At 37.0% G+C, this 15528-nt stretch overlaps 1 protein-coding gene across 6 annotated transcripts in view; it reads right to left on the reverse strand.

Moving 5' to 3' along the window:
- The window catches only part of EPS8 (epidermal growth factor receptor pathway substrate 8), a 168960-nt gene that overhangs the window by 29306 nt on the left and 124126 nt on the right, over positions 1-15528 (reverse strand). For all 6 annotated transcript variants that reach the window (XM_036252543.1, XM_036252544.1, XM_036252546.1 and 3 more), the window contains 5 exons: positions 15098-15224; positions 13288-13376; positions 12844-12918; positions 5816-5964; positions 3350-3533 (listed from right to left, as the gene is read on the reverse strand). In XM_036252543.1, the coding sequence (XP_036108436.1) occupies positions 3350-3533; positions 5816-5964; positions 12844-12918; positions 13288-13376; positions 15098-15224 (624 nt within the window). The remainder of the gene's footprint in view (positions 1-3349; positions 3534-5815; positions 5965-12843; positions 12919-13287; positions 13377-15097; positions 15225-15528) is intronic.

The raw sequence follows: 15528 nt of genomic DNA on the forward strand, positions 1-15528 counted from the left end.
GTAATCTGTGAAATGGGAGAAAATATTTGCAATCTGTGAAATGGGAGAAAATATTTGCAAATCATATATCTGATATGGGTTAATAGCCAAAATATATAAAGAACTCATATAACTCAACAGCAGAAAACCACAAACAATCCATTTAAAAAACGGTCAGAGGAACTGAATAGACATTTTTCCAAATAAGTCACGCAAGTGGTCAACAGGTATATGAAAAGGCAGTTAATATTACTAATCATCAGGGAAATGCAAATCAAACCACAATGAGATACCACCTCACACCTGTTAGGATGGTTGTTATGAAAAAGACAAACGATAACAAAGTGTTGACAAAGATGTAGAGACAAGAAAACTCTTCTGCTGTTGTTGGGGATGTAAAGTGGTATATTCATTATGGAAAATGGTATGAAGGTTTCTCAAAAATAAAAAATAAAACCACTATATGATTCAGCAGTCTTACTACTGGGTATATTACTGAGAAAAATAAAATTAGGATCTTGAAGAGATATCTGCACCTTGATGTTCATTTCCGCATTATTCATAATAGCTAAGATAGGGAAACAGCCTAGGTGTCCATCAACAGATGAGTAGATAAGGAAGATGCGGTATGTATATATATTACAATGGCACATTACTCAGCCATGAGAAATAAGGAAATCCTACCATCTGCGATAACATGAATAGATGGATCTTGAGGGCATTATGCTAAGTGAAATCAGCTGGAGAGAGAAAAAATAATTGCATGGTATCACTTACATGTGAATCTTTTAAAAGAGTTAAAGTCATAGAAACAGGAGAAATGTGGTTGCCAGGGGATTGGGGAAACACAGGGAGGTTGGTGAAAGGGTATAGACTTTCAGTTATGAACTAACAGGCTGAGGATCTAATGTAAAACCTGTTGACTATAATTTGTAACACTGTGTTGTGCAATTAAAATTTGCAAAAAGAGTAGAACTTAAATGTTCTCAACAACAACAAAAAAGATAAACAGATATGTGAGGTGACAGATGTGGTAATGTGTTAATTAACTGGATGGGGACGCCTTCCACTATATATCAAATCACTACAACACACTGTAGCGATACTTTATGTAAATATACTATTTTTTGAGGTCAATTACACCTCAATAAAGCTGAAAGATGAAATAAAAAACAAATGGCTTAATTCATTTCCCTAGGAGAGAGCAGAGGAATTAAATGATTAGGCAAGTTCTTATTAAAGGCTGTCATAAAGGGAGGAGTTCATGAAACTGTTAGCGTCAATCACCCACACCTCTTGCCCAGCTCGGAACACAGCTGAGTGAGGTCAGCCAGTATGACATCAGTGGGACTGAGTATGACTGGGAACATTCGCAGGGAGAGGGCGATGATGCCAGTGACCTTGACTACACGACCTGCAGCACTGTGCCGGCTCAGGAAAGTACGGACGCTGAGTACTGTCTCCCTGTTTGTCACTCCAGTTCATTGCGCCTTTTGATTCTAAACAGAACCTGAATCATCTAAGTCTTGTCCTGAGTATATTTATAATAGTAGCAATAAAGTATAATAAAATCTCTCTTCCGGGGATGATTGCAATTTTTATGCATTTTATATCACCATAACTTGGCTTTTCCAACAAAATCTTAGGGTATAAAATTTCCTAGAACTGTTAGCAGGCACCTTTAATTTTCTACTTTAAACCTCTGAATAAGGACATAAGCCATAAAATGAAAAACAATTTACAACAGGAAAATGATAACTCATTATAAGGAATGATTCTCAATAATTCTTATTTTAAAATTACTTCCTCAGTGAGAGTAGAAAAATTTTACACTGGAAGCCCCGAATACGTTACCCTCTCTTTAAATATAAAAATTGAAAAGTAACTCATAAAAGAGAACTCACAAAAGTGAATTTATGAGGCATAATTATAAAGCAGATGTATTTTCTTATTTAAGATATGAAGGCTGTAAGCTGGAAATGTCTATAATTTGAAAATAGTCAGCTGTAGCTATAGCAACAGCAAGTGTATCATCATTTCATGTTTGATTACATTCTTTTCTTCTAAAAGTGTTGCCTTCTATGAGGAAAAAAATCATAGTGATGAGGTTTGAACTATAAAATTATGGACAGGGACATATGCCTGCCAACCAATGCCCAGAGCTATGAAGTCATCTTCTGAATCACTCAATTAGTGGGAAGGGCAGTTATGGAATCCACCTATACTTTTATATACAGACAGAGGGGGAAAAAACCAGTAACATTTGAAAAAAATTACTTTCAAAGCAGTATGTTTGCTTTATTTTGAAAGTTTCAGAATTTAACCAAGTTTCTATAATATTATGGTTATTGTCCAAAGAAACAATTTAAAGAAATTTAACTTATATACATTTTTCTCTTTAAAAGTGGGGATTTAGTCTGGTTTGGTAATTTATTCATTGATACCATATTTGCCACATTACAAATACCCACAGCAGTCCAAGAAAATTGATCTAAGAAATTAAATAAAGGAAATCAACATGACTTCAAGGAGGATCTAGTTATCATTTACTGTTTCTACTTCAAACTAGACTTCATTCATCTAATTCCTTGGTTCTATTCACCCTATTCGATTTGGTTCAGCATTGAGGAAAGTTTAATTTTCTTTTCTGACAGAACAAGAAGAATCACAGAAAGATCATTTTTAAGGAATGTAAAGAGATAACATAACATACCCAATTTCAAGCTCTTCATTTGCTCCTCAAATAAGTTTAATTTACTCTGAAGCTAACTGAATATATAAAAGATACAATAAATTTTATCAATTCCTGAAGGTGTAATAGTGTTATAAATGAGTATTGGAAGCTGGGACTTCCTTTTGCCAGGCTGATAGGACTCAAGAAGTTTAAAAATAGGCAAAAAGAAAAAGAAAAAAAGGAAGGACGGAGGGAGGGAAGACAGAATTGGGGCTCTCAGGAAAGAGCTGCTTGGGACAGGCTCAGAGAACCTGGGTTCTGGGAGTGTCTTGAGGGTCTGGTGACGGGAGAGGAGAACAGAATAAGCCGAGTGGCAGCAGGGCTATTCCCCGACAAGGAGAGCAGGTGCACCCTTCGAGAAGACAGGCCAGTGGGGCTGGGGGAGCTCAGGGGGGATGGAGTGCAGGGGCTGGCAGGCTGGAAAGAATGATGTGAGTTCATGCTGGAATTCACAGGGAAACAGCAACCATCACCACAATGACAAAGAGGTGAGAGGGAGGTAACTAAGGGCAGCAGGACGTTTGATCACTGATTCTAGAACAATCTTCAGATAAAATGAGAACTCACAATCAGAACTACAAGAAAATGCACAGATCATTTCATTTTTCTGCAAAAGACAGGTTAAAGCAGCTCTACCTCTGAGGGGTATCTTTTTGTGTCACGTCTGTGTTGATGCTCCGTGACGCTGGCCCCTGTGCCAGCCAGCGGATAGAGGTCTTGTTCCACCGGAGCCCCCATGAAGTTCAGCAGCGGGGGCTCCCAGCCATTGCGGAACCGTGGCACATACGGTGGAATGAATTGCTCTTTTCCCCACTCTGCTCTGTAAAAGGACATTAACACATACCAAAAGTAAAATTAAGGAGTGTATTCATGCTCAAGATTATCTTTAGTAAGGCTAGCCATAAAACATAAAAACAAATGCATAAAACAACAAAAGAACGCATACCTAATCGGCTCTCCCGCCACAAAAAAATATAAACTAAACATGTTCATATTCATATTTCATACATATAAAATAAAAGGAAGACTGAATTCTGCTTCATTACCTGTTTTCACCACCATGCCTCAATTCCCCATTAATTCAACTTTTAAACATGGATATAGGTTTTCAAAAAATTGGGAAGGGAATGTGAAGCTAGAAATGTGCTAAGTATTTAGAACATAAACTTCTCTAGTATCTAAAGAAGTTTCAGATCATCATCTTTCCCTTCATTTCCCTCCCATCATTATGAAATCTCCTGAGATTAGATGTATTTTTCAAAACAGCAGAGAATGCTCTTAAGTTTCATGATTGTTTAAGTTATGAAGTCCCCTAAAATAAAACATTGCCGATTTTGTAAATTAAATGTAACAGCTACATTTTAATCAGTAAAATCAAGTTAGACCTAGTCTGTAATCATCATTATCCAATCATTATTGAATGACTCTGACTGACAGTTATTTCTACAGGCTCCTAATCACTCATAAACCATAAAAATAATTAGAACAGAAATTATGGCTTCATTTCTGCTAAAATATGTTGTTTTATCTTTCACACCTGATTTAATTCTTCAGATTATATTTCTACTATGATAAAATTAGCCTTTGCGTTCAGATTATCATGATTATTTTCATCTTTATGAGTTTTTAAGTCAGTATACTCATTTCCTAATAGTCTTAGAAATTAAAATATCTTACCTAGGCTTATCATAAAATCACAATCTACATTAATCTAGTAGATTTAAGAAGTCCAGTTAATCAGTTTTTACATAGTATGATATATAAATAGTACGGTATAGTGTGTCATATTAATATATACATAACATAAATAAATTTAAATAGTATTTTCAATATAAAAACAACAACTGTAGTACATTTAAAGAGTTTTCTGCTTGCTCAACAAACTTAAACATTGCAGTTGTTAATTATTCATTTCCCATAATCATTTTATTGACAAGGTACAATCCTTAAAATTAATCCCTCCTTTCTATTCCCACTTCCACAGTTCTAATCCTGGATGTGCCTTTGGGTGGTAAAAACACAATGCAATATACGGATGATGTATTACAGAACTGTACACTTGAAACCTATATAATTTTATTAACCAATGTCACCCCAATAAATTGAAGTAAAAATGTTTTAAAAAATGAACCTCTAATATAGCATTATCATCCCGAGGGGCCTCTTTGCCTGTAGTTACTTCTGTCCTGTCCTTACTAGATTCAATGACCAGAATGACCTTTCTAAAACATGTATGTGTTTATGTTACATTCTACTTCACAAAGTTATTGGTTCTCCACAGCTTAGAGAGCCTTGTTCCAAGCCCATCACGCGGCATCGAGAGCCTTCATAACCCAGCCCTGCTTGTTTCTGTACGCTTCATGTAACACATCCCTCCTCCCCGTTCTCCACAGCACCCGCTACCCAAAGTGTGTATTCCACATAAACCCATGTTCATACTCCAACCTCCTGACTACTGCTTCATGCCTTCCCTCGAGCCTCTCTCTCCACTGGGAAGGCCCTTTCTCTGCTATGTGTCTCTGGAAATCCTACTCATCCTGCTGACAGGCAGCTTAGCAAAAGAATTAAGACCACTGACTACAGGGCCAGATTACCTAGGTTCAAATCCCGGCTCTGCCCCTTGTGAGTTGTGCGGCTTTGGGCAAATTAGTAAACCTTTCTAAGCCTCAATTTCCTCATCTGTAAAATAAGAATAACAACATACCTGTGTAAAGTGAATGAAAAAGGGACTAGCAAACACTATATATATGTGTGTGTATATAGATTCATATATAGATATACTTAATATTTTAATTAAATGCCAACTCCTCTTTGAAAGCTAATTATCCTCCTCGCTAAATCCTCTTCCTGACTGTTCCCCTTGCCAACAAATAGCAGTTTGCTTATGAGTCACTTTGGCATTTATCATGCCTTATAGTCCATACTTTTCTATCTTCTCCGCTAGACTTTTAGCCTTTCATGGGTTTAGGCTTTTTCATCCATAACACCTAGCCCTTCATACATAGAAGGTTAAAGAAATGTCTTGTTAGATCCATGCAACGAACAAAGAACAACACTTAAAGCATTACAGGTATTAAATGCTAAACTCATATATATGTTTACCTGGCTTTCATCCAAGTTTCTCCCAGTGACATCCATAGCTGCCTTTCATCGATATTGACAGTATGATTTAAGAAATCAATTGTGTCTTTAGTCAATAGGGGACTGAGTACTGAACTGGCTAGTTCAGGACCTCCTGTTGCCTGCACCACCTGAAATGATAATAAATCATTTTTTAGCAAGAAGATGATGATTATTTGTGTATTTTGAAAAGCCATGCCACTGGTTTTATATGGTCAAATGAACTTTTGATGTTGTGCAATGCACTACTGCATGAAAAACAGCTTGCCAAATCATTTTTTCCAGCCCAACAGTGCCTAATAATCTAAAATTAAAAGTTAATAGTGTAACAGCTTTCACAGGAACTGTCTATTGGCTGCATATGACTGTACTTTACTTGGACAATTCTGACGTCTATCCAGAGAATTCTAAGTCAGATGGTTCAACCAACTCTGCTTGTTGTTGTTGTTTTGTTAATAGATGGATCTCTACTGGAAATCTATTTTGCCAAATTTGAAAATTTGGGTTATAGAAATGAAGATTATAGAGAGAAACATGCTCAAGTTAACAGCATGTTAACTTTGTGGCTGTGCCTACAAAGACATAAAAATAAAAGGAACTAGTGAGGAAGGTGAGAGAATAAGAACTGGTACTCTGAATCTATATCATTTTCCACAGAATTTAATTCCAGGGAACTGTGCTGATTTGAAGTGGATGATTTAATGACTAGCAGAAACAAATAAACAGGTGTAACTCCCTGATAAACAGTGATAATATATGGATCTCCAAAAACTGCTCCAAATTTACTCCTCGGGGGCTATTTCCTGGCTAAAGAACAGTAGTTATCTCCTAGAGCAGAAACCAGAGCCTTTTATAAAAATCTCACCTTCCCAGCGATATGGCACAAGAAGAAAGGAATTTTTTTTGAATAGTGCCAGACCAAGAGTCAGTTTCTCTCCAGTCACCCAGGTGTCTGAGCCTGCTACGCTGTTGTATGCCTCTGTGTATTTGCACATGCTTCTTCCCAGCTTCCCAGAAGGCCCTCCTCCATCATTAAGAACTCTACTCAGGAACCACCTCTTCTGGGAAGCCCCTCTTAACACCACATTGTAACTCTGATGCACCTCGGTGTCCCCAAAATCATTTATTCATGCAACAAATTACATTGTAACTTCTGCCCCCACCCAGTTTCTCTTCCCTTGAGAGCTTGGACCAAGACTTATTTGACTTTGAACTGCAGAAGACACAGTGTTAGGGAAATGAATGAGAACCAACAAAAGAAAAAAAATGAAGGGTAAGGGAGGCAGGCTCTTACTGAGAACAAAATCTACCTTGACAGCCTGGCACAGTCACTATTTACTTCCAAGCTCTATAAGCACTGCCAGTAAAGTGGCCGGGATGACGATAAGGAAAAAGTAAAGAAGCAGAGGAATATTAAAATCTTTGTGTTAATAGAGGGAAGAAACAAAACAAAAGCAGGTAGGTAAAAGACTGCGGGCAATGGTTCCCCTCCAGAAGGTGAGGAGGCACGTGAGCACACATGCTGTGGTCAGGTTGCATACAGACGCCGAGGGTGCACGAAGGGACTCAAAGGTGCAAAGCCACTGAACTTTGTCGGGCTAGAGGTCAGCCCTGAATATATGTTCCTGCCCATCTACAAGTAAAATGCCTGGGACTCTATAGGCAGGATGTTAAATGGAGCAACAGAGTATTATGATTGGGGAGATTATCAATAAGGATATGTTTGAGAAAATAAACATAAAATAAATCAACTTTCAGATACATAGCCTAATCAGAAAGACTAAATCTGCATGTTATGGAAACCAGCCCCATCATTTTATATTTCTACTCTGTGTAATGACTAGATATCTACTTATGATCTGTGAAAGTATGAAATGAGTAAGAGGAAGTGGCAAAAACTGCTTTATGAAAAGGACTCCCTAATACTCAAACTAAGATAGTATTAAATGTGTTAAGGAATAAAGAATATACATTTTCTTAATGAGCTAGTATCAGTTTCTTTGCACATGAATAGCCTTTATATAACTCTCTGAAAAGCTTACACAGCAAGAATTATTCAACTATAAACAGACAAGCAGAAACTGGATGCTCTCCATATAGCAGCAGCATATGGGAGCATTCATCAATCACTGGTGTAGTCTCGGACTTTCATCTTCTAATCTCTTATTGCCCAGATCTGACTTCATGCTGATAATGTTACTTACTTTCCTATGTGTGTAAAGCAATATCCACTTCATATTCTACTTCAGGTCCTGTCTAGTTACCCTTGGTGAAAGAAGAATGAGATTTATTCCTTTTTATTACTTGGATTCACTTTTCCCCCATTTTTTTCTGATATTCAAGTAAGAAAATGCTGCATTTGCTCCATTTTTGAGAAAGATTAAAGAACTCAATGACCATAATCTTCATGTGCTCTAAATCAAAAATAGTGAAATTTATCTGCTTCATATAGTTACTATTCCTACTCTTTTTAAAAAATCACAGTACTAGTCCACAGAGCAATACTAACAGTTATTACTGCTACTGTCATTCTATAAAGCAATCGTTTGCTCTTTTGACAGGGTGAATCTTAATCATGCCACACATTTCTACTTTAGCCAAAAAAACCCAGAAAACTGTATTCCTATAAGTTTTTAAAAGAAAGAGGTTCTGCCTTTAATCCCCTTCCGTTTCACTTGTCCTATATCAAATTTGTGGAATTATAGAAAAGGGTAATTTGTAGTCAAGTCTCTTTTTTTGCTTGCTTTGATTTTTTAATCCTCGCCCAAGGATATTTTTCCATTTATCTACAGATAGAGAGAGAGAAAGAGAGAGACAGAGAGAAACATCTATGTGAGAGAGACACATCAGTCAGTTGCCTACCGCATGACCCCGACCAGGGCCGGGGACTGAACCACAAATCAGCTACGTGCCCTTGACCAGAATCGAACCCATGACCCCTTGGTCCACGGGCCAATGCTCTAACCACTGAGCCAAGCTGTCCAGGGCCCAGTCTCTTTTGGATGTGCCTGCCTGTAAGGCCAATTGTTCCGTCTGCTTGTTGTTGCCATGCTTTTCCCAAACTTCAGCACATTCCTTTATGTACCCTTAAATATTATTCCAGCTCATTCTCCCAGCTCTCCTGTAGGATAAGGTGGTTGTGCCTAATGTCAGCTTGGGAAAATCACTACTATGCTATTTGTAAATATAACAAAGATAAAATTGGAAGGGGAGTACATTAGTGTGTCCATTTCATTAAATGTATAAGGAAAGAGCATACCTGGTTATTAAAAATCTAGAACAAATATTCCAAAAATTTATATGGAACCAAAAAAGACCTGAAGAGCTGCGGCAATCTTGAGAAAGAACAACAAAGTTGGAGGGATCATAATACTGGATAACAAACTATACTACAAGACCATTGTAATCAAAACATCCGGGTACTGGCACAAGTACGAGCATATAGATCAATGACACAGAACAGAGACCCCATAAATGGACCCAAGCCATTACATTAAATCAATATTTGACAAAGGAGGCAAGAGCATACAATGGAGTAAAGATAGTCTCTTCAATAAATGGTGCTGGGAAAACTGAATAGGTACATGCAAAAAATGAAACTAGACCAGCAACTTACACTATACACAAGAATTAACTCATCAGGAGGAAGGTGTCAAGGGAGGAAAAGGGAGAAACATGTGTAACAAAAATAAATTAATAATAATAAAAAAAGAATGAACTCAAAGTGGATAAAAAACTTAAATGTAAGACACAAAACCATAAAAATCCTAGAAAACATAGGCAGTAAAACCTCAGACTTCTCACATAGCAAAATTTTTGCCAATACATCTGCTAGGACAAGAGAAATAATATAAAAAATAAACAAATGGCACTACATCAAACTAAAAAGCTCCTGCACAGCAAAATAAACTATCTTCAAAATGCAAAGAGAACCCACTGTATGGGAAAATATATTTGCCAATGATACACCTGATGGTTAACTTCCAAAATATATAAAGAACTCATACAATTCAACAAAGGGAAGACAAACAGTCCCATTAAAAATTAGGGAAAGGACCTCAATAAACAATTCTCCAAAGAGGACATACAGATGGCCAATAGACAAATGAAAAAATGCTCACTGTCATTTGTCATCAGGGAGATGCAAATTAAAACTATAATGAGGTGTCACCTCATACCTGCCAGAATGGCTACCATCAATAAATCAACAAACAAGTGCTGGTCAGGATGTGGGAAAAAGGGAACTCTAGTACACTGCTAGTGGGAATGCAGACTGATACAACCACTGTGGAAAACAGTATGGAGTTTCCTCAAAAAATTAAAAATGGAATGGCCATTTGACCCAGCAATCCCACTTCTGGGAATATATCCTAAGAATCCCAAAACACTAATCAGAAAGAATATATGCACCCCTATGTTCATAGCAGCATTATTTACAATAGCTAAAATCTGGAAACAGCCCAAGAGCCCATGCATAGATGAGTGGGGAAAATAGTTCTGGTACAGTTACATAATGGAATGCTATGCAGCTGTGAGAAAGAAGGATCTCTTACCCTTTGATCCAACATAGAGAGACCTGGAGAGTTTTATGCTAAGCAAAATAAGCCAGTCAAAGAGAGATAAATATCACATGATCTCACTTATATGTGAAATCTAATGAACAAAATAGGTCCAGAGACATGGAAGCATGGAACAGACGGACAGTCTCAGAGGGAAGGGGGGAGGGAGAGCGGGAAGAGATTAACCAGAGAACTGAATGAATATATGCATAACCCATGGACACAGATCACAGTGCAGTGAAGGCCTGGGGTAGGGTGGAACAGGAGCTGGGTTGAGGGGGGCAAAAGAGGGGAAAATGGAGGACATCTGTAATACTCTCAACAATAAAAAAAATCTAGAAAATGAAGATATGTATCTTGAATCCTGGCCTATGACACAGGTGGTATAACTTTTCACTGGATAACATTCAGTTTTGTTTCTGATGCACCATTTTGTTAGCTTCAAAAATTATACCTTATACAAAATATACATGTATGAGAAGGATGTTTTCTGGGGGGGAAATTGTGTTATGTGAATATCACTATACCAGGAACAGAGTGTGTAGGCCAAAGGCTGCTAAATATCCCCTAGCGTCCGTTCTCTTCTTCCTTCTAGAAAGAGAAGCCTCTACATTTTAGATGGACACACAGCCGCTCGGATGGAAACTATATTCCTTTAGTGTTAGGTGTGGCCCATGAGGAAGTTCAGGCCAACTGGATAATGGTAGAATCAAAGGTACTTTTTAAAGACAAAGCTGTCTTTCTTTGCTTTTGTCTGGCTGTTACACAAACATGGAGGTAAATAGCTTCCACCCTAGATAGCTAACATAATTGCTCAATTCTTCCTCTTGGAAACATTTGCTACATTTGGCTTCTAGAATACCACAATGGTCTTGTGTTTCTTCTCCTGGCTTACTGCTTCTTCTCTGTCTTCTTTGCCGGTGCTTCCCATTCTCCTCCCACTGAAACTGCCTTGAGCTCCATCAGTCCTTGGTGACATCATCCAATTTCATGGCTTTAAATGCCTCCTATATGGAGATGATCCTCAAATTTATATCTCCAGGACTGATTTCTCAATTGAACTCCAACTCCAAATATTCAACCACCAGTTCAAGTTATTCCATTTGGATATAACTCAATTTTCACATGACTAAACTGAATTTCTTAATTCCTACAAAAACTCTTTTTACCCAGTCTTCACCATCTCAGTTAGTAATCAGCCCATCCTTCAGTCTTAGGCCAAAAGCCTTGGTGATATCCTTGGGTCTTGCACAGCACATCCAAACTACCAGCAGATCTTGTTGTTTATGTGGTTTATAACCAAAATCTGACTTCTTCTCCTAAGCTCGAATGTTACCTGGTCCAATCACCATAATCTCACATTTGGATCATTTTAATAACCACCCCAGTCCCTTCTTCCCCCAAATTTCTGAACATTGCAGTCAGAGCAATCCTTTTTTGCTAGAAACCCTTCAAAAGTATCAAAGGTTTCACAATGACTTACATGGATCAACAAGGTATGTCCGCCTGTTAATTTGCTGACCTCATATCCTTCTAGTTGAGATCTCATCCCTTGCTCTGTTTCAATCACAAACCTATTTATTCCAAGAACATGATTTGCATATTATCATCTAAGAGATTTACATTAGCTGTTCTCGGGAATTTTCTTCTTCAGAAATCCACATGACTCATTCCTCACTTTGCTGGCTCAAATGACACCTTTTCAATGAGTTGTTCCCTTAACCAACCGTATTCAAAAAAATTGTAAAACACACACACATAAACAAACACACATACACACATCCATCTAAAACACTCCCTGTTCACCTTCCCTGCTGTATTTTTTCACATTTATTTTTAGTGAACTATATTAGTTATTAATTTATTGAGGTTACTGTTTGTCCCTTCATACTAAAATATAAATTCTGAGAGGGTAAGAATTTATGTCTGTGTTGTTCCTGATGAGCTACTGATAATGCTAAGCTCATAGCAGGCCGTCAATTAATACTTATTGAACAAATAAATAAACGAACACAGAATTGAATCAGAGACAGCTCAGGTGATGGAGGAACACCTCAGTGCAAACAACCTGGGTCTCTGAACGACATCATGGAGCGAAGCCCTCCATTCAGTACTGAACTCCTATTTCCCAGCCTAATATGCGACAAAGAGAAAGATTTCTATGTTACTCAAGCCATTTACAATATACTACTGTATCCAATCAATCCAATCAATCTTTCTTTCTTTTCATTTCCCTAGCTCTGTCAGAGACATCAGTTTCCCCAGCTACAAAGTAAGGTGTTTGAAATACATGATTTCTAAGGTTCTTCTAAACTCTCAACATTCACAGTCTCAGTGTTTACACAGATGACAAGGTGGTCAAGAAAATCTGTCTAGATAAATCCGAACTGACACATGGGGTTCAAAACACATGCTGAAAACGATTACTTTCTTAAATTAACAAAAACTTACCATATTTAATGGAGTAAATAAAAAATGAACCAAATCGGTAGCACTAGGATTCTGAATATGAGATTTCAATTTGGCCTGTAACATTGAGAAAACAAACATATTACTATGATGTAATTGAGCAAAAGACAGACATTCAGAAATGTCCAACATAGATGAAGACGTCTTTAGTATTACATTTATTTCACTAGATTAATTAGCATGGGCGAGTCAGATTAGAAAAATTTAGTTTAAAAAAGGAGTACTTCTTTTTTTGACTCAAGTTGTTTTTATCAACTCTCTTATACACACATGTTTTACAATCTGTTTTTCTAATTACAGGCAAATAAAAACACCTAAAAAACCTACAAGAACAAATTTATCTCTTAATTTGTCAGGAACATCCTGACTAGACATTGACCTCTTTCCGTTGTTTTTTTTAATTATATGTAAATAAATTCCACTTACCAGGAGGTTAAATCCATGTTTAAACTTTTGAAAACAGTCAATAAATTCATCAGGAGGTGGAGGTTTTGCCCGCAGAGTTAAAACACCCTCTGAAGAAATAAGTAGGAGGAGGGGTAGATGAAAGAAAATGCCAAAAATAATACACAAAATGAACAAGTAAAAAAAATAAACATGCATTCGTGTTTGTCAAGTTTGATGATCACACCAGGTATCGTGCTCCCTACTCTACCATACCTCATAGTCTGATCATCACAGATTAAGATGATCTGACACTTGAAATGGATTCCTCTACCTTTAGCACCACCAAGTCCTCATTTGATTCCATAAATTCATACTGTAGCCCTTCTCACTGCCGGTCCCTGTGCTTCTCAGTGTGAAGACTATAAAAGTGTGTAATGTAACTGCAAGCCCTGCTCTTAAGAGCCTTAGAACCTGATAGAAGACATGAATTAGATAAATAACAAAGATATACCAACTAAGTGCTATTAGAACTGTACTGCAGCTGGTTGGGAGACAAATGCATTTCTAATAGATGTCTCCTGGGGAAAGCAGTTTTTAAGACGGGATTTGAAAGTTCTGTTCCAAGGCAGTTGGGTAAGAAAAACATCATCCTTGGATAAAAACAGCATAAGCAAAAACATGGGAAAAGGAAACTGCATGTACATGAAATAACAAACATGAAAGCAAAGAAATGTGAGAATGGGGAAGCAGATCAGGTTGGCCTGTGGAGGACCCTGGCTGCCCGGGCGAGTGAGGGGTGAACCTCAGCGGCAGAACATGGAGCAGGCTTTTTGCAGGAGCACGACTGCCCTAGAGCTTTGAGACAAGTATCCTCACAGACTAAGACTGAAGACTTGAATACTAGCTTGAAGCACATTCTGGTTATAAAAATGAAAAGGGAAAAATTGGATAAAAGAGACATAGAAAAAATAAAGTTGATATTGGCTACAAACTAGAAAATGGAGCCACAGAAGAATCTGTGGTGTCGAGTCTCCATGACTGAGGTGATAGTATACCCTTCCTAGAGAAAATAGGAGCACTAAGTGGTTTGAGACATCGGGAAGCAATACTACATAATTTCAGAACATACAGAGGTGAGGTATATACAAATATACACATCTGGGAGACAAGTCTATAGCTTATATGTTTATGATGTAGACATGACCAAGAGAAAGATCTGGAAGTCATGGGAAATGAAAGGGATATTTATTTGCTATTCTTTTCTATATTTCAGTCTATACTATTTTGTTCTATAATTATTATTTTATACACTTGGTGATATTTAAACAGCTGAACTACAGCATATTCAAAAACTATTTGTATGTGACCTGAATATACTGTTTGGAGTTTTGTGATTAAAAAGTTCAAATTCATTGACATTTGTATCTGTTTTAATGAAAAAAGTCAATCCTTTTATTTAATCCTTTCATTTAAATATATCATTCTATGTTTAACAAAATAATGAGGTTCTATATTTACAATAAAATTAATCCAAATATGAGAAGAATAGAGCTATGGGTTTCTTTAACAGAAATTGACTTTATAATCAATACAAACTCATAGTCACTACCTGAATTGCAGAGTCACTGTGATTTAGGTAAAGTATCCTAAAGTCTTTCTTTACTGTAGCTAATTTGGAACTAAAATGGACTCTTCCTTGGGCTCATCTTCGTCTCTGCCTAAATCTCTGGTGCTATCCCCAAACCAGAAAAGGAACCTTGGTTCACTGTCAGTGTTCTGCTCAGCAGTTCACAACAGCAGAGACTGGAGTTCTGACTGGTCTTCGGAAGATAAAGAATGTCCAACTTACCTCCTGGTCCTTTCCTTTTACCTTTCTTAGTTTTCTTCCTTTTAGAAAGCTCAGAAAATGCTTCAGCTGCTTTTTGAAGTTTTGTGATAAAAAATTCAATGTCATCCAAAATGTGGTTTAAGATTTGCTGAAATTTGAAATTATAGAATTAAGTATATAACAAAACTATTTTTGCCTTGGCTGTAAACAGTCAGTAAAGAAAAATCAGAAAGTTACAAAAAACAAACAAACAGACACTTTCTACATGCAAATTTCAAGTTTATCACTAATTCTAAGAATTGAACTAAATATACCTATGGCCAAAGTCTTACATTTACATTTTCCTTTAGCTTAATTTTGCTTTATTTTTAATACCATCAAGAAAGCATTCTAATCAGATCATCAATTATTTTCAATTACTCTGCCTCATAATGTTCTCCCACATAAAGTTA

Source organism: Molossus molossus, unplaced genomic scaffold, assembly GCF_014108415.1.
Source record: "Molossus molossus isolate mMolMol1 unplaced genomic scaffold, mMolMol1.p scaffold_m16_p_10, whole genome shotgun sequence".
Lineage (NCBI taxonomy): Eukaryota > Metazoa > Chordata > Mammalia > Chiroptera > Molossidae > Molossus > Molossus molossus.